We start from the raw sequence: 20143 nt of genomic DNA, 5'->3' as shown, positions 1-20143 counted from the left end.
CTGCTATAAAGTGGGCGAGCTTAGCATGTAGCATGATAAGGAGCTACAGAGGACTGTGGCTCCACACACACCTCCTCCGTCACTAAAGGTTGCAGATTGATTGGTGGATGTCATGTCACATTGGTTGAAATCAGTCGGTTGTAGCTCATGTTAGTGCACGTCATATTTTGTTTTAAGAAGAAAAGATGATTGATTTTTAATATAAAAATACAAGGAAATCCACTTTAAGTAATTTATATAGCACATATTATTGCATTAAGTACACAATATGACCGGGGATGTGATCTAAAAGACATGTTGAGTTTAAGGTGCTCGAGAACTATTGTTCAGGCTGAGAGGAGAGCCGAGTGGGAGGAGAACAGGTAAGGCTCACTTCACTGTCACCTGCAACCGGTCAACAGCGACAAATGTTAAATGCTGGTTTAGTCGTCACACTGTTCCTCACAGAGTCTGACGGCCTTAGTAAATGCACTGTGCTGCTGGAGCTGAAGAAGTGTGGAAGACATCTCACTGTGACAGTTCCCCTTAGTGAGAACGTCATGCTTCACAGAACAGGGGTTGTACATGCAGAGCTTGTGTTCGTCCACATCTTACGCTGTGTTTTCATTTGTGTGTTCCCATGATTCCTGAGGTCTCCACAGAGCTCTCTGCTCAGACCGCTGCACCGTGCTCCCCTCCTGTGTATGAAATAGCTGCTGACCCATGACCTTCACACTCACTCGCCTGTCTTTCACACAATCCCTCCCCCATCCCTCCCCCTCTGCTCTACAGATGCCACTTTACAGATGGAAATCACACAGAAGGCTCGGTAATAGTAAATAGTTTAAAGGTCAAACTTCCATTTGTCCTCCTCACTCAGAGGCCGTCTGCAGAGGGGATTTATCTGATAACTCTGGCAAAATAAAACGTACATCAGGTCTAACATAAGGAAAAAGAAGAATGCATTACCAATAATAAAAACACAGAAAGAACGTGAAAGAAAACATATATATGTATCTTTCAGGACCTTCCATCATTACCAGAATGGCATTACTTCAGGCACAGCTGAGTTCAGATGGCTCAGTGGTGTGGATGGGTTTGATCAAAACAAATTACTTTAATCTCAGAAATTCAGAGTGTTTTCTCTGAATTTTACCCCTCCCCCATGGTTTATTATTAGTGCTGGGCAAGTTAACGCGTTAATTTCGCGTTAACGCATTCATTAATTAACGGCGACAATTCTTTTATCGCGCGTTAACGCATTTTTAAAATTTATTATAATAATTATTATTTTTTTTAAATTGAAAGACAAGAGACAATACATATACATAACAACAAGAGGATGACAAGAACAGTGGGATAAAAGCCAGCAAACATCCTATAGTCAGTAATTTTAGTGCACCTATATGCTGAAATTCACGGTAAACGCATTTAAACGGCACAGATCGGGAGCGAGCGAAGGACTTTGAAAGTTAGCGGAAAGATTAACGTGAGACAACATCCGGTTTCTTCAGACGAACATCCAGTTTTCAGAATAAGATGCCAACAAAGTATGAATTATATTCACATTAAGTATAAAACATGCTACCTGCATCTCGTGAACCAAATGTTATTGCCCTTTTGTTCATATAGCAGTACTTTTAAAATAAAAGTGCGCAATACACTACTTTTGAATTCATTATTGAACTTTGCCATAACAATGCGATTAATCGCAAAAAATCCATGCCATTAATCGCGATTAAATATTTTAATCGTTGCCCAGTACTAGTTATTATCTTTATACCTATAATGGCCTCCATACACCTTAATAGGTCGTATAACAGGGATTTGATTGTTTCAAATGTTAGGGTCACCTGACACAAGACACATGAATCTCATTTGGCTCAGTATTTTGAATTGTTCTTCCCTGTCTTCTGCCTGTTAATCCGTCACCTTCATGAGGAATTCATTATCACGTTCACTTCTGTTTAGTGCCTTCTGCTCAACACGCCAAGTATTTGATTTAAAGGAAATTAGGATTTTACCGCTAAACAGGTGTGAAACCCCAAAGTAGAACAAACACAACAGACACTCCCAACAGGAATGGATGAGAATGTGACACGAGTCACTCTCTGAAATCTCTCCACTCACAGTCAGTGCAGTGTAACGAAAACGTGACTCATAAGAACACCAACAAGCACAACACCTTCAGGTGGGAGTATGTATGTGTTTACATATCTAGCGGGGTTTTGCGTGTTTGAACTTGCATTTCTCACTGCATGTCTGTGGAGAGCTAATAACTGTTTGGAAGACTGCAGGATATGGGAAAACATCCTGGATGAGATTCATTTTGGATGTTAATATGATAATATGAGGTGCAAATTAATGTTCAATTTCAGGGTCGCCAATTTTGTACGCTGCAACTGAAGTCCTTGAGCATGTTAATGAAATCATTTGAAAGTGTATCACCTAATAATAATACTAACGTTCAGTCAATCCAGTATGCTATTATTTGCGTCGTGTTCTGATCTGCCCTCTGCGATGGGGAACTGAAGCCGATACATCGCTCTCTTCAAAGACACCAGACTCCATTGAGAAAAGCAGTGTGAAACTAACGTGGCGTCCACAGCAGGACATCGCTTAGCCTCCGAGCTGTTTCTCCTGTCTGCATGACGACTGACATCTAAGTTACTGTAGGTAATACACTGATGTGGGAAAAAAGCATTTTGACTCTAAAGCATACGGGCTTCGATCAAAACGTGAATGTTCTGATTTGAATACTTTAGGAACACCACCGGGAAGCTACAGAGTGATATAAAAACCTCTGAATGTAACGGACCCGTCCTTTAATGAAGCTGCTGGTGTTGTGTGTGTACTTCCACAGTCAGCGGTCCTGTGGTGGGTCTGTTTGATTTACTCACCCTGATGCTATGAGTGCTCTGGACTGAGCCATCGCAATCCTCTGTAACGCTGGTCTGCTCAGCCCGGCTAAGCTTGATCTCTGTGGCAGCGGGGCATGGCACACTGTCGCTGCAGATGACAGCGTGCGCTGCGGCTTCATCACCATTGGCGACGGAGATGGCACAGGAGAGGGGGGCGTGGTCACGCTGTTGGCAGGGGAGACCAATGTGGCGGTTGGCACTGATTCGTTGGCTGAAGATGAGGAGTGCTTGGCGGGAATGGACGGAGGGATCAGGTTCGGTTTGGATGACGGAGGCTGAGGAGGCGGGAGGGAGGGTGGAGGCGGCCTATTGGAAGACAAGGAGATACCCAGAGAGGAGGTGCCCGCGGTGAGGGCGGCCAGCGACTGAGCGAAGAGCTGGGCGTTCCTTCTCGGAGAGGCGGTGTTTCTGGAGATGGCGAGCCCGTGCGGCAGCGTCTGATAGTAGTTTGAGTTTGAGTTTGAGTTCTGCTGCTGTCCTCGCCCCAGAGTGGCGGATTTAGACGGACTCAGAGGTTTAGAGGAGACCAGCGCTGAGTTATTGGGCCGCTGCATGGTTAGTGAGCGTCTACCTAGAGTCTGTATCCCTGCTCCTCCTGTATTGTTCTTCACACTGAAGACCAGCATGCACTGCTGGCAGGAACAAGGCTGGCCCAGTCCAGTAGTTGGTCCATTGGGGGAGACAGAGCTTCCAATCCCCATGCTGGCCCCTGACACCCCAACACCAAGCAGGGCTCCTGTTAGGCCTCCTCCTTTGGGTATTGGGAGGGGGCCGGACACTAGAGGGTAGGACATGTCAGCACGTCTCTGGAGCCTCCGACACCTCTGGCTCTGTCTGTTCACCTGCAGGACACAACGAAACTGTCCTTTTACAACATTTCTGACTACTAGTTAAAGGGTACAGGGGTACTTTTCCACCTGGACCCTATTTAGTTTTGTTTTTGTGTCTAACTATTTTTGTCTAACTATTACAATTACAGGCAATTTCTGAATGGGTCCAGTACTGATCCAGAGGGGTGCAATGTAATCCTGATTCTGAAGTGTCTGACAACATTATGAAAAGAGTCTCGCTCAAGGAGACGTCTCTTTCTGAAATCTTGCGATGTGACGTGTTAGTGGAAGACAACGCTGGAAACGTGAGTGTGGGCCGGGCAGAGTTTGTTAGAGAGACACATACACACACACACACACACACACAGAGAGAGAGAGACAGAGAGAGAGAGAGACAGACAGACAGAGAGACAGAGACAGAGACAGAGAGACAGAGAGACTGGTGGTGTTCCTGAGGCTGCTGTGACCCTCCGACCACAGAGACCTGATGCTGTCCCATCTTCACAGACGGGATCAAGCGAGAGGTAAAGAGAAGAAGAGGTTGTATTTCTCTGTCGGGTCCTCTCCAGAATCTTGTCAGACTTCTATAATAAATATTTGAGCCTGTCAGCAGCAGGATGCACTTTTAGTAGACCTAACGTCACATTGGCGCTGTGCAATGCCCTCGCAGCTCATTTAGCAGCTGCCAGCTGCAGCAAATTCGCTAAATACTGGAGAAAATTATAAAAACGTTGTTCCAGTCATGAGAAAACAGGGTCCAGGTTGATTACTAGCAAAGTCACCCTTTAGCCCTTATCATGAGCTCATCACAGTACGGAGGAGCTGCCACTTGAAACTAAATATCACTCATTTATTTAAAGAAGAAAAGGTACGGAAGGAGTGTCAAGTTGATTTTGTTATTGATGTCCATGTAAAGAATTCAAACCCACCTGTGTCATGTTGTGAAAATCAATGAGGTAGCAGAAGCCGAGGGGTGTCAGGTCGAGGCAGGGCTGCTGCCGGCTGTGGGCGTTCTCGATGGCAATGGCCACCTCCATGTCGTAGGCCGTCCACGTACCCCCATCGTTTTCCCACTCCCACTGCCAGCCGTGACCTGGGGCCGAGACTGGATCATAGAAACTCCTCCGCACCGGACGGATGGTACCTGAAATAAGCAAAATGTGTGATAGTTATTACTTTGTCCCAATGAGCTTCTTCAATAGTCCACCAAGAGCCTCTCCACCAGATATCAGACACGAGGTTTTAAAAGCAGAGCAAGGTAGGTGGGAGTGGAATAAAAGTACAATACAAACAGATTGGTAAGATCTTCACAAATGAAACATGACAAACATAACAATTACAATTTCATAATATCAAACAAAAAAAAAAGGAAATCTATCATTTAGGAATGCCAGTAAGACCAAGAGACAGAGAGCGAGGACAAAAGGATACACTTATTAATAATAATATCATGTAAACGAGGCTTAGGACAGCGGTTAGGAGCTCCATCCTGAGTACACCAGGAGCTCTGCACACACAGATAAATAACCTGCACACACAGCAGCTAAAATCACAAAGCCCTTGATCTTCTTCAACTACTCACAGTGTCCCCCTTTCAGAAAGCTTTGAGTTAGATTGAGGTAGAGATTTAGAAACACAGTAACTATGATCATGTGATCTCTGGATTATCTCTGGATCTCTGATCAGACGGGTCAATGTTATGATGAGCGAGACGCTCTGTGGCTCCTGTAGCTCGGGGGATGAATTACAGGAAACAAAGCCGTCTCTGGAGTCTTCATTTTAAAAGTGTTGTAGGTAATGTCAGGTTCTAATGTAAAAACGAAAGTAACGGACAGAAGAAAACCTTCTGTCTGCGTTCTCTCCGTCTTGTGGGTCATGTGGAATTCTAAGTGGTAAATGTTAGGAAAAGTAACTGATACATATTTAAAGAAACGTTGAAGGGTGTGCTGTTGTGTTGCCTTATACAGCTATATGTTTCTAAATAGGAGATTAGTTTGGTTGGACTGTTCAGTAACTTGAAAAATAGTCTTAGAAACCATCCAAGAGAGAAGTGGGAGGAAGGTCCCTAAACCAACCAATCAGAAACTACCTCAGTCTCCAGGGGTAACAGGCTATTCAGTCCATGCCAGGACAAGGAGACGAAGACATATATGTGTGTGTGTGTGTGTGAGAAACTAATACAAAGAGGTTATATTGGCAGAGTGGCATCAGCACAAAGACATCAAAAGGATGGGGCTGAATGGAGGGAGGCTGCATTTGTTTGGTGAGGACAGAAAGACAGAAAGACACGGAGACAGAGGGACAGAGAGACAGAGACAGAAAGACAGAGAGGCAGAGAGACAGAGGGACAGAGAGACAGAGGGACCGAGAGACAGAGAGAGAGAAAGACAGAGGGACAGAGAGACAGAAAGACAGAGGGAGAGAGAGACAGAGAGACAGATGGTGAATAACTGTATAGTTTATGTGTATAGTTCCCTCACAAGAAGATACCAATGTATCTATTTAGAGGACAGAGGACATGTTACACAGGAGACAAACATGATATGAAGGGGTGAGACAAAGACAAAGTGAGTGTTTGTGAAAGAGTGAGACCCCCGTCCTCCTCTCTCGCTCTCTGATGATTACCACGTCAAATCTCAACCTGCAGAGCCAACGTCCATTCACAGCCAGACAGGGGGCTACTAGCTGGTCCAGTTTGTGCTGCTCCCATAGTTAGTTGGTTGTTTAGTCAGTAATTCTACAAGAAACAGGCCTACTAATTAAAGGGACATATCATGCTCATTGTCAGGCTCACACTTGTATAGAAATACAGTAACCACCATTCACAACCCATCTGCTGGGGCTCAACACCAGAGAGACTATGGACCAAAGTGGTCACCAGTGTAAAGCTCAGCAACACAAACGAAGGCAAGCCTCGTACACGCAGTTCTCACAGTCATCCTGCTGACGCTGGACACTTTCTCAGTAGCTGAACAATGGCAACAAACAAACAATGTAAACGATGAAGACGCTAGCTGCTCATCTCCGAACACAGCCCATCACAACGTAACACGGCCTGTCGGGAGCTATCCGTTTCATATATGTGATTCATAACCCACATATGGAGGCCCTGATTTGTAGTGCTGTGTCTGCTCTGATTAAGCCGGTTATTGGGTATTGGCCATGACATGGCCGATCCACATGAACGACACAGCGGCTCAGTGAAGTCCATGCAGTGAGGTCCTGGTATACATCTGAAGATAACACCAGCTCAGGTATCACAGTTGGCCTTGGAGTGGAAAGTTGGATCAGTGCATTACCTAAGTAATCATGTACAGCACATATGACATACGAGCATGTAGAACTATTCATTATTATTTATTTAGAGCACTGATTGGCTCAGTTATTTCTCCAAAAGAAGGCCGGACCTTTGAACTGAGTTTGAAACATTGGCAGCCATTAAGAGAACCAGAATACAACTTCACAACCAGAAGACTTTAATCCCCTTTAAGCTAGTGGGCACAGGAGACTGGTGTGTGTGAGTGTGAGTGTGAGTGTGTGTGTGCAATCACGTGTTTATGTGAGTATCGGTGTGCTTGGGTGTGCCTAGGGATGTCACAATATGAAATTTTCACAATTATTGTCGGGGGAAATATCACGGTTTTCCCGATTATTAATTAAACTCTAGCCCTATTTTTAGGCCTCTGCTCGAAAATGGCATACCCATACTAAAGAGACTTCAATTCTGTAACTACAAGGTCTATTTTAATCATTTCTGATGCTATAATCAGATAACACTTGTGAGATTGTTCAGATGGGTAAATATTGTGTATATGTTGCTGGTTAATATAGTACATGAAGATATTACACAGCTCAAATTGAAAATATTCAGGTTCACCTGAAAAAAAAGCACTTTTATTGATATTATGTTTTTGAAATAATGAAATAACGCAGCTGAGAGCCTAAAAACTCTCCCAAATCATAGCACAACCAATCAGTAGTCCTAGAATAACGTTTGGCTGGGATAAAGTGAAGAATAAGAGGCTTTTCTGTTTGCTGCTGCCTTTAATTGAACTACATTCAATTAATATATTAATCAATTTCCTGCATTTCTGCATTTTACTACTGTATTTTATTTCTTACACTGTTTTTTAAAAATGTTTTAATGATCTCCTTTTCTTTTGCCTTATGTTTTGATGCTTTTAATGGTTTTATGTGAAGCACTTTGAATTACCTTGTTGTTGAAATGTGCTATACAAATAAACTTGCCTTGCCTTGCCATGCCTTTTAGTACAGAGAGGTCACGCGAGGTCGTCATTTTGGAACCAGCTGTTACAGCTCTTACATTGTACTTTTATATACTATATAACTATATATTTCACTTTTTTATCACTGATATTATTCAATACATCCAAATACAGCCGTTTGGCATCATTTTGAGAGCCAGGGTCCTCTCAGAGCCTGTTTCTGGCTGTCATCCATGGGATTTTCTCGTCTGAATTCCAGTTGCTGTGTGTGTATGGGGCTCTAGCTCAGCCTATCATCGGTCGATTTCAGTCAATGAGCCCGCCTTCGACGCGTCAGAGTCTCAGGAAGGCGGGCGTCGAAGCCGGGTGTTGATTGACAGAACTTTCAGCGAGTAAAGATGCAAAGAGTGCCGCGCATCCCCAAGCGTAAAATTCCATTAGCCAAAAGTCTGACCACACACCCATGGGTCCAGCAAGTTAGATTGACCCCCCTTCTACAGGAAACAGATGAGAAACAGACAGGATGCAGTTGCCAACAATGATTCTAGCTTTGAACCGGATAATTTTCGCCGTTATTTTTGTGATTTCTTCATAAAGGTAAGCAAATACCAACGATTTTTTCCGGTGAAGGGAACTGTTGTGTTGCCGTTGTTGGCTCACAGCTTTGTAGTGGTTTCACGGAGAGAAAAACCGAAGGCATTTATGCGTTCTGCGTCGAATGCTAATGCTAGGCGATGTATTGATTAGCAGTGTAGCAGTTAGCATGGTGTTCAAATATCGAAGCGCAGTAAATATAACGCAGATTTTTGGCCAGGAATTCGTGGTTTTATGCCACATTTTCTAGTTGCTTATATTAGTAGTGTATAGTTGTGTTTGGAGTGTGTAAAAAGTGACTTATATGATAGTGTTGCCCATACGTTGCTGTTTAATCCGGTATATAAAATGTACACATGTACAATATTCGCTATCAATATGGGCCTTTTTTGGACGATATTTGCTACCCCCCCTAAACCCGAGAGCCCCCACATTTGGGGGCGTCGTGTGCAAGAGGTTTTAACCAGAATATTTATAATAGGCCAAAAGTCAATGACCTAAATATGTATTATCATCATCAACTATACTCTGTACTTTGTTATTAGTCATCTATAGTGGTGATTTACATAGAAACAAACAATTCAAATGATTAGAAAACAAGAGTTTTTTTTGTTAATAAATGTAGTCATTGTTAGTTTTATAAGCTGCTCAGAGCTCGTGTCAGGAAGTTAAACAGCTCATAACTCTCTAATATCTATTCTATGTTTCTGTGAAAACATCTTCTAACAACTGGATTTATTCAAGTTTCTCACCAAAACTACGTTGTACAATATTACATTTGAACACATCATGATGACGTTATCATTTGCTTTTGTCCAATACTCACTGAATGGAGCGTGAACGCATCATAATGTAACTCAATGTACTTTATAACAGCAGCTGATAGCTGCCAGCCTAAGACCAGCACTAGAAAGCTTTAAGGCCGATCTCCAGATCGCAGATCTTTACTGGATATCAGCTGACTTTTTTTCACACTGTGATGGTTAAACTGTGTAATTATTCACATGAATTCCTGGTCATTTTCTATATCCTAAATCCTCACACGTTGCCGATATAAGGCACCTTTTCTGTTGGATAAAAGAGGTTATGAAAGCGTGACTCATATAACCGCGGTTACTGCAGAACCGGTTGGTCCCGACATCCCGAGGTGTGCCCCACAAAGTAAATAAGACTGCAGATAGTAAAAGTATGTGTTAGTGGCTATAACAGCTACAGCTGAGGGGCTGCACAAATACTGTGCACGTGTTTGTCCGTGTGTTGTACACAGCAGTACAGCACCACACCCCTTCTCAATGTTTCGTCTGTCAGAGCTGCATCTACTCAAGGCCTGCTGCTGCTTCCACATGTCACGTCTGGGTGTGGCCACTAGATTCATGCCCTGCTCGGGCTGTTTGATGGCATGTGAGCGCCGCAGGGTTTTATCTACTGAACCCAAGGTCTACCCTTCACCTACTGAACAGAACATAGAAAGTAGCCGGAGGTCATTTCACAAAATCCAAGAACATGAACGATGGAGCTGAATGAACTGTGGAAGGTGAACTAATCTGTTGTTGTGTGTGGCGAAGAGCTAAAAGCAAAAGTAAACATGGGATATATGTGTGAATAATTAAAGAGCACCAGTGAGACACATTGAAGTGAGTGAAATGTATGAGAGGGGGAGAGAGGACAAAGAGGCCTGAGGCAGGTGGAGAAAGAGACCGGCCATCTGGTCCTCATTGTTCTCTTTAGCAAGACCCATCCCTGCACATACACACACACACACACACACACACACACACACACACACACACACACACACACACACACACACACACACCACTGCAGACTGACCAGCAAGCGAGCACATGTTAGGGTCGGGTCATGCTTTATGCACGAGGGTGTTTGTGCTCCTCTCCCTCATGAAACCGTCAACAGCAGTGACTCTGTGAGAAAATCCAGCTCCCATGGTGAGCCAGCACTTCCTCTTCCTCTCTGTCTGTCCAATTCTAGACATGGCTGCCATTCACACAGGTGTTTTGGACACAACTATGTCATTTTTGAAGCGCTGCATGTGTGTAGACCTCAGCTCACTGTTTACCTGCATCTCCTCACAGCAGCTGCTTCACAGTCTTGCATGTGTCGATGAAACATGCAACATCGTTATACAGCCTAAATCTGATCTGATATCATGTTATCATGTCATTTACAAGTGAGTACCCCGGAGCAGCAGAACGACGAAGGGCTGAGGGACGGTTAAGGAAATGACTAAACTCACGTAATGTAAGTTGTCAAGGTCACAAATATAACAATACAATGAAAAGGACAGAAAACAGCAACAACAGAAAGGTGAGACGTGATACTGACACCGAAGGCTGAAACAGGAAGTCAGAGGAGCCGTGGGACAGTTGTGTCAAAGGTAAAGAGAAGACGGGGTGAGGAGGGAGAGATGTGAGACAAGAGAAGAGCAAGTGGACCTGGAGTCACCGAGATCTCCCAGCATGCATTTCTTTTTAATTATCTTCTTTCAGACTTCACTTCCTTTTGTTTAGTTTCTATCATCATTTCCTCCCTCTGTCCTTCCTTGTTTCACACTTTTGATTCATCTCTTCTTTTCTCCTTCTGTGTTCCATCTGATTGATTCCCCGCTCATACTTCATACACATATACGTATGATGCTCTGTTGGTTGGACAGACAGATCAGAGCTACATCCGTTGTAAATAGTGACAGTAACATAGAGATAAGCTTGGATAGAACAGCTATTCAGGAATTTGTAAATCCACTTAAATTTATTTATCATTGCACTTTAATAAAGTTGGGGGATTTACATTTTATATTAAATAATGATCCAAAATCAAATCAGCAGAGGTTATCTGTCTGTCAGTTGCCGTCCGTCCATCTATCTATATCTATATCTACCTATCAATCTATCTAGACACATACATTCTCTGGCACTACTTCTGTCTTTCTTTTGTTCCATCTCATCTCTTCGCCTCCCTGTGAGCCCCTCTAAACCCCATCACATGAGAGTCATCAGCCACAGGCAATCCTCTGTGTGTGTGTGTGTGTGCCTGGTAAGTGTTTCCCATATATAAAGATGTGTTTAAAGGGCTTCTGAGGCGATGTCTTGTTGTCCATAACCACTGTGGGATGGATGATACAACAACACAGCAGTGACATGAACATGTGATGTCTTCACATGCTCTCATATAAGTCCACTCACTGTGTGTTGCAGAGCAGCCAGTGAGTGATGTCCCCCCCGAGTCCACCGTCAGAGTAACCCGACACGCAGAGTTTCCTCCACCTCTTCCTCTTCCCTGCTCTGGTTTCCTTCCCTCTTCCTTCCTGTGATTTATGTGTCTGAGCATGCAGAGTCCAGTCCGCTAGCTTGAAGCTAAGCTAGTTCTTCCTATCACGAAATAGTGCGAGTTCCATTAATGATGTGAAAGATAATAATAATTCCTATTTTAGTTTTCATGTATCTGCCTTGACAACTGTATGGAAACATAGGTTAGTGGTTCTTAGAACGATCCTTTCACTTTCTCTGTCAGGTCACTTTAATCTTCCTCCTGACTGCAGCTCCTCACTTCATCTTTTCTTTTTCCATCCCCCTCCCTGCTGTTTACCTTTCTCTGACACTTTTTCTCACCCCTCTCTCCTCTGACTCTGTCGGGCCGCCTCCTCCCTTCTCTGCGTCTTTGTCTCTACTTTGTCTCACCTTGAAAGAGTCCAATCCCCTGATTTCTGGGTTCAGAGTCAATTTTCAGCTCCATCGAGTGGGAGAGAGACAAGCAGAGAGGAGGGTGGTGGAGGTAAAAGAGGTTGTGAGAGATTTTGCCTAAATTCAAGAGTGTAAAACTGGCAAAATTCTGATTGAATGCTGCATTAATGAATATGATCTGCAATGTGAAAGGTGCAGCTGGCAACGTCACTGTCAGCATCAGTCCCACGGCTGCTGTAAGTTACCTGCAGACAGACACAGTGGAGCATTGAGCACCTTGTACAGTGTCATAGAAGCTCAGGTGGTGTGGTTGGTCTAAACCTGTTGTGAGCTGACTCCTCCCACTCACCTGGGCTGTTGTGTGCATGTAAATGTTGTCAGTGTTCATGCTTGGTTCCACTCCCTCCTTCCCCCTCTCTTGTCACCACAATACCCCACCCCCCCTTGCGTCTCTGGGGAGTCCCCCATCCAACCCTTGTCTCCCCCTTCCTCCCCCATGACCCTAACACCCCTGGGCATTATGGGGGTCTGGGAATGTGTCTCCTTCAGCAGGACCAGCTGGAACGAGAGGAGCAACAGGCTGCAGGAGCAGTGAAAAAGTTTGAACAACGCCCCTCAAAGAAACCGATGACAAGTCAGTTTTTAAAAGTGCCATCAAATCAGAGAGGGGGACTTAGCTTGTGTCTCCTCGGGGGCTTGAGGAGTTGTAGCATTTATTGACCGACTAATAAAGTGTACACACACACACACACAGTGCTGCGTTACTGATAACTTCATACTCCTCATCTCAAACAGACACTCGCTACCGTTAGGCTGGGCTTCACCAGTGTAAACCCTGAGTGTGCTCCGCTCAGGTAATGAATGACTTACAGGGAAAGTGGCTGCTTGCTCTCTCTGATGGTGAACCTGTTAGTGTCGCGTTGTCGCAGCAGTATTGGATGCGGTTCGGAGTAGTGTTACACGTACCAGTATGATACTGGTGAGCGGCTTATGTGGATTTCAAAAAAGTAACTGATGAATATTTAAAGAAACTTTAAAGTGTTTTAAGAAGTGTTTCAAGAATATCAATAAGATTGTAGATTCTGCCTGAAAAAAATGGTGATGTTTTTTTCTGCCATATTGCCCCCCCCCCCCCCAGCCTCCCCACACACTCCACATGAAAAATAGATGGAATGAGAGCCACTACAAGCTTTGATGTTGGCAGTACTACTGTGGGAAAATGGCCGGTTCAGTGCAATCCACATGTTTGTTGTGTATGGTGAATGGACTGTACTTGTATTTATCTTTTCTAGTCTTCTGACCACTCAAAGCCCTTTAACACTACATGTCATCATTCATTCATACACTGATGACAGGGCTACCATGCAAGGTGCCCATCAGGACTCTAACTAACATTCATACAACATTCACACACTGGTTAAGTGTCTTGCCCAAGGACACATCGACATGGACTAGCGGAGCCGGGGATCGAACCGCCGATCCTCTGATTGAAGAACATGTCATGTATAACGTAACATATACGAGAGAGAGGGAGAGGGAGAGAGACACAGACAGAGAGAGAGACAGAGGGGGAGAGAGGCAGAGAGCGAGAGAGACAGAGAGAGAGAGAGAGAGGGAGAGAGACAGAGAGGGAGAGAGACACAGACAGAGAGAGGCAGAGAGAGAGACAGAGAGAGAGAGAGGCAGAGAGAGAGACAGAGAGCGAGAGAGACAGAGAGAGAGAGAGAGAGACAGAGAGGGAGAGAGACACAGACAGAGAGAGAGACAGAGAGGGAGAGAGACACAGACAGAGAGAGAGACAGAGAGAAAGAGAGGCAGAGAGAGAGACAGAGAGAGAGAGAGAGAGAGAGAGAGAGAGACAGAGAGAGAGAGTGGAGAGTAAATATCAGTAAGTTGTCATGTAATGGTACAGTGTAGGTTTCAGGGTGTCTATGAATAAACACATCAGCTCCTCAGGACTAAACTAAAGTTCCCACCTCGTCGCAGCTGCTGGGTCAAGTGAAGGTTTGTCCTGAAGTGAGCAGCTCAAGCAGGAATGTTAACAACATGTTTACTACATGTTTACCTCATGTAGTAAACTACATGTTTACTTCATGTTTACTTCATGTTTACCACATGTAGAAAACTACATGTTTACCTCATGTTTACCACGAGGCTGAGTGATCTGGATGTTGAGAGTGGTAGAGCCATAGTCAGTGCACACATTAGCTTGTGTGATTCCTTATTCCTTCTGCTGTCTTTTCTCTGAATTTATTTTTTGTTGTTAATTTATATGATTATTATATTACATGTTTACAAGGCTAGAAGTTACAAGTTATTATATTCTACTGTAATTGAAGGTTTACATTAAGATGTGTTATTCATAATAAAGAATGCATCATACGACACATGTTGACCGTATCCAGCGTTGTGTTGGTCATACTATAGAATGACTTAGTGCTGGTTGACATTGGATAATGCAGAAGATAAGGATCTTAAAGGTCTGACAGCTCTAAGCCCTGTGAGCAGCCTGAAGAGATGAGCTTAGACATGAAATGACAAGTATGTGACACAGTGAACAGCAGCAGGTGTGAGTGAACAACTTACTTGACACTACAAAACACCCTGACCAACAAATGAAAACATTTTGATCATGTGCATAAATGTTATATAGGGACATTTCAGAACTGAAACTGATGTGATCAGTGAGATGTACTGCTTGTTTGGTCTTGAACGTTGTGTTCACGGTGCCTCTTGAATCAGAAAGAGCTCTACAAAATAAAAGATTTGATATGGGAGTGTCCGAGTTTAGCAAACCTCAGTATTTGGCCAACCTACAACTGGAGTCACATGGTTATCAGAGACCACCGTTGACTGCTCTCTTTTCTCTTCTCCATCTGTCTTCCTTCCCTCCATCTCCCTCTTCACTGAACTTGTAACTACAAGCGAACCCCCCCCCCCCCCCCCCCTCAGTCTTTCACCTCCTGTGTGTCTCACAGCCGCGATGGATAACTCACATCTGTTCCACAAAATCCAACAATGGTGGAGGAGCGAAAGACGGAGTGAGGGGGAGAGAGAGAGAGAGAATACAGACTCCCCCAATTATCTCACTCCTTCTGCAACCACCACTCCCACTCTGTGTCCATCCCCCACTGCACACACTCACACTCCTATCTGTCTATCTCGCCAAAACTCAAAGGCCCTTGGGACTTTTGCCTATTGACGAAACTAAACACTTGCACAAGAGAGAAGGAGAGGAAGGGGGACAGGGTGACAGACCCCAGGGAGACGGGTGAGGGGGAGAGAGGAGGGGGGGTACAGAGGGAGAACAACTCAAGTGAACTCTCTGCTCATTGGACCTTGAAATATTCCATTCTTTCCACGGAATCAAGGTCTCTCTCTGTTTCTTCGTGTCAGGAGTGTGCAGCTGCTGCGTGTGTGTGTGTGTGTAGTGCTAGTGGATAATAGCTAAAGAATGCAGCTAACTCAGTGGTGCGATGGTCATTTGCAGCTGCTCCACACCATCATATTGTTGAATTTTAACCCAACACAGCCACCAAATACACACACACACACGCACACACACACACACACACACACACACACTTTCTCTTTGTTTCTGCCTGACAGAAGTCCCACTCTTATTAACTTTGAAAAGGAGCTGAATCAATACAAGAGTTCACAGAGCAAATCGATAGAAGGGTTTAAATAACTGCATGTTTGAGCATTTCAACTGCATCAGAGATTTATTCGAATCCAAAAAATTCTGTAATAATATTGTTGGATGTGGGTAAAAAATAGCTTTTTTGCTTCTTAGAGATGCTCTGTGTCCAGTGTTGATACAAAGGTTTGCACATCAGCAGGGATGTAGCACAACATGGAAGTGAAAGCAGCGCTCTGCAATCCAAACATGTTGGCCCTGAAACTAAAGAACACCTGTGATACATAATGATGGTGTTAATGTTAATCAAAAGGATTGTGGTTATCATTGTGGCTGATATTGTGCTACTGTTTTCTCATACTACCATATCAGCATGGCCCTGCATGCAATAGGCTCGTAATCACAGACACATAACGCATAAGGTACGAATTACAGAGCACGTTAAATTATAATCCCATTGACCTGGACGCAGAGTATCAAACAGGCATTGTTCTCCTGCCCAGAGAAAACTATCCAACCACCATGCAGAGGAGAAACACCCACAATTCCTCTTCTCCATAACACATCTGCATGAGTCTATTGTGGTGACTTTTTACTCAAATGTTACTTAAAGGCTCGAATATTTATTCCAAGAGTGAGCATAAAAGGAGCCCCCCACATCTCTAACAATCAAACAGCACAGCAATGATTTCTGGTTATAACATGGCATTGTTTCCATAAGTGCTGACTGTTGGCACAGCAGGACAACATGCCAATAAATGCAATTATGACAAATTGTAAAGCAGACAGATGCTGTTTTTTTCTCCTCCTATAACTCAAACTTGACACGTATATGTGCAAAGCATCTCACCACCGTCTCATGCCATTGGATCCAGAACGGTTTTGTTCTCATCGCCCCCAGATTTAGCTCTGTATACTGTCTATGAGCTGGAAACAATAACTTCTATGTAGCTACACTGAAAATACTCACATGTGCTACTTTGCAGGCTGTCCTAATATCTTAGACCTACACTCAGAAATGCAGAGTGCTATTATTTGGAAACAAAGTTGATGTCTTTAGAAATGAGAATTCTCCACAGCAGGATGGCATTGACTGAATCTCAGACTATTCTGCATTTCTTAAATGAGGGGTCCACACAGAACTGATTACGCCTTTATGATGTAAGGAGCCACACAGTATTTACGCAGTGGTGTGTTTTGGGGTCAACGATGACCTGAGGCATGCAGGTTGTTCAATTCAAAAGCCATGGCCATGATGGGTAGCAACCAGCACACAGATGCCAAAGAAGCACAGTGTAGACGAAGGTGCCACAATAGCATGTAAAGCCTAGCACCCCGTAGTGTCATGGCTCTGAACACTCAATACAAAGCCCAAACGTGCACACTTGCACCGTGTGCATCCTTCCCCCCGCCCCCCACATCGCTCCCAGCACCCTCCCAGTCTTACCTGTGTCCTGTCTGAACTGGTGCATGGACTGAAGATCGATGATGTACTGCGAGAGCCGGCTGTCCACCTGGCCGAGGACCACGCTCCCTCCGCGGGGGTCGCTGCTTCGGATGGCCGCCTCTATCTGGTGGGAGACAGCGGGGCTGTAGGGCCGCCAGCGTCCGTGTTCGTTCAGCCATTCCCACACCACCACGGCGGAGGCCAGGAGCATGTTGTTACTGCTGGCCCTGGAGAGGAAATTAAGGAGGAAATAGCAGGAAAATGGTTTAATTTGTTAGCTCGAAGTATTGCTGAGCACCTCGGAGATGTGTTTGCCAAAACGAAGCCTGTCCGCTCGAAGCAGAGGCCAACCACGCAGCACACAAGGCGGCATATGCACACAACACATTTCTTTATAGCGATATCAGTTTTAACCAAGCTCTTTCTGGTAGTCCTTATCCCTCGTGATAAATTAATACAGACCGGCTGCTCCCGTAAGCTAAAACAAAGGCATTTTTGTTTGTTTCTTACATGGAGCCGCAGCTGAGCTAACGCCAGGAGAAGGCGAAACATTCTTCTGCGTAGACCCGAGCTCCTCGCGTGGCAAAGCGGAGAAGAAATCACGGTCCTCGCGCCGCTGTTGTTGTTATAACACTGTAATAGGAGGCTATGCCAGCAGCACAGTACACCGACTGTGAAGCGGCCTGTGTGTTGTCGTTTAAATGTGCTAGTCCTCGCTCCAGACGCACCGATAGCTTCTCCGACGAGTCGGTTATTTCCAGCGGCGGCCTTTTAATGTTGTGTGGGAGAAACCTCCTCGGTGTGGAGGAAAAACGATTCAAAACTATCGCTCGTCATTTAGTGTGGAGCGGGAGCTAGATAGGTCCACACTTACAGCCCGACAGAAGTAGCCTCGGCAGGGTGTAGATAGCACCAGCTCGCGTGTGTTTTTCTCCGGTAGTTCGGGGCGTAGCATACTGAATGTTGAGAAAGTAGTGGCAACCAACGGCGCAACCTCAGTAGGAACCCGGGTCATATCAGAACAGGTTCAACCGGGTCACTGTGCACTGGACGCTTCTACTACAAGGCCATGTTTATACGTGTTATTATTAGGAATCAAGTTTTAGTAGTTGCAGTTATTCTGGAGGCTTCTGCAGCTTATATATATTTATGTAAATATGTACACGCACGCGCGCGTTCATACATCTGTTCAATCATGCACAGCCTCTTCCACCACTGCGCAGAAATGGTATAGGACCTGAATCAAACACTCACCTGTTGATATGAACTTCTGGGTCCACTCTCCTAGTCCAGGACACTTGGAACAAAAACCCCGGATCGTCACAGACCTCTTCATGAATTAAATTGACCCTTTAGTCCTCTCGGCTCCACCATGGCTCTTTCCTTCTCGCCCTCCACAAAGCCAATATACTATACTATATTTATTTTATTATGTTTATAAAGTCCAATCAGCGAGGAACTGGATTCCCTCTAGTGGGTTGGTGGAAGGGAGACGGTGCGTCCATGATGCGTCGAAATAATGAACGGTGCCATGTTTATCCTTTGGCTTCCATCTTCGCCTCACTGTGGGAAAACTTGGTATGAAGCTACAAAGGCTAGTGGGGGGACAACAGCCGGCTCCTGCCCCTCACCACACATTGTAACCCTCATGGTGATTGGTGGCCGACAACCAATAGAAAGACGGTCGCCAAAAACGTTCATGCAAAACACCGACGTCTAATTAAGATGCCTTGGTTTGACCTATTTGACAGAGTTTTGTTCGTCGTTTGTCTATGTGTCTCTGCACTGTAATCGATAACTACCATCACTGTACAATTGTGAATATGACTAAAGTCATGCTCTGATCATGGTACTTTTGTTTTACTTTTTCTTTGGCCACTTTGGAATTCCCTGACAGGCAGTTGGCAGAGTATCGTCAGGTCTGAGGAGTTGTCTGCAGGCTCTTGTCTTTGTGGTGACATGCTGCCACCTGGTGGATAAATGGGATATTCCAAATATGTTTCTGAAGCGGGTCAGTCAAAAAACATGAAACTTAAATATAAGGAGAATATAATGTCGTCACATAACAAGTGTGCATTTAACTTTATTACCGTAACTATTGTCCGCTCAATAAACTCTACGTATTTTCCTACTTTTATACTCACCGAGACAGCTATTTAAATGAGTATGACGTCATACGTGTTTGACGCGGGCTCCATAGCTCAGGGGTTAGAGCACTGGTCTTGTAAACCAGGGGTCGCGAGTTCAAATCTCGCTGGGGCCTAATAACTTTTTTATTTTCTTTGACTGCGTAGTTACTGTGGTACGTTGTGGTTTCTGTTTTAAAACATAAATTTGAACAACTTCCAAACATCAAATCTTTAAAGAACATTGTACAGAGCATCAGTTAGCCAAAACGAGTAGTAGAAAATAAAGCAACATAAATAACATGACTCCATGAAAATGATTCATTCAACATCATAGGTGTGAAGTATAATTTATCATTTTGCTCACGTTGTATATTGAAAAACGTCAGTTTTCACCCCATTCACAGCCTGTTCACCCTGTTGCCGTCAGCTGCCCTATACCGCCATACTTCTTTCCTCTGGCTGTGAGACTCCATAACTCCTCCTCCACCCTCCATATATAATATAGTTTTAATATTTTTCTTATGTAGCAAAATGGGACTACAATCTGCATTTCGTTGTGCAATCCTGACAAATAAAAAACCTTGTAAACTTGTAACCTTGGTATTTCATAACTCCACTGGCCTACTTGTGTTAATGCAAATGTATTCTGACGTGTGAGTTCGTTGTTTGACAGCCGATG

The 20143-nt window shown here is 44.3% G+C and overlaps 1 protein-coding gene and 1 non-coding gene across 3 annotated transcripts in view; one reads left to right on the top strand and one right to left on the bottom strand.

Annotated features, from left to right (window-relative positions):
* The window catches only part of LOC142949419 (E3 ubiquitin-protein ligase DTX4-like), a 30291-nt gene extending 11868 nt beyond the window's left edge, over positions 1–18423 (bottom strand). Inside the window, exons 1-4 of one of the 2 annotated variants that reach the window (XM_076091051.1) lie at positions 18210–18423; positions 17336–17562; positions 4660–4874; positions 2880–3742 (exon numbers count right to left, since the gene is read on the bottom strand). In XM_076091051.1, the coding sequence (XP_075947166.1) occupies positions 2880–3742; positions 4660–4874; positions 17336–17546 (1289 nt within the window). In that variant the 5' untranslated portion in view covers positions 17547–17562; positions 18210–18423. Of the gene's footprint in view, positions 1–2879; positions 3743–4659; positions 4875–17335; positions 17563–17845 lie in introns of both variants that reach the window. The other variant, XM_076091050.1, reaches the window with a different exon arrangement.
* Positions 18424–19525: 1102 nt separating this feature from the next.
* trnat-ugu (transfer RNA threonine (anticodon UGU)) lies at positions 19526–19598 on the top strand. Its single transcript has one exon. It is a non-coding gene; the product is annotated as a tRNA-Thr (tRNA).
* The last annotated feature ends 545 nt before the right edge of the window (positions 19599–20143 follow it).

This window comes from Anarhichas minor, unplaced genomic scaffold (genome assembly GCF_050575085.1).
Source record: "Anarhichas minor isolate MPS153535 unplaced genomic scaffold, ASM5057508v1 ptg000014l, whole genome shotgun sequence".
NCBI lineage: Eukaryota > Metazoa > Chordata > Actinopteri > Perciformes > Anarhichadidae > Anarhichas > Anarhichas minor.
The sequence above is the reverse complement of the archived record's forward strand: the minus strand, read 5'-3'. Positions and strand labels throughout refer to the sequence as shown.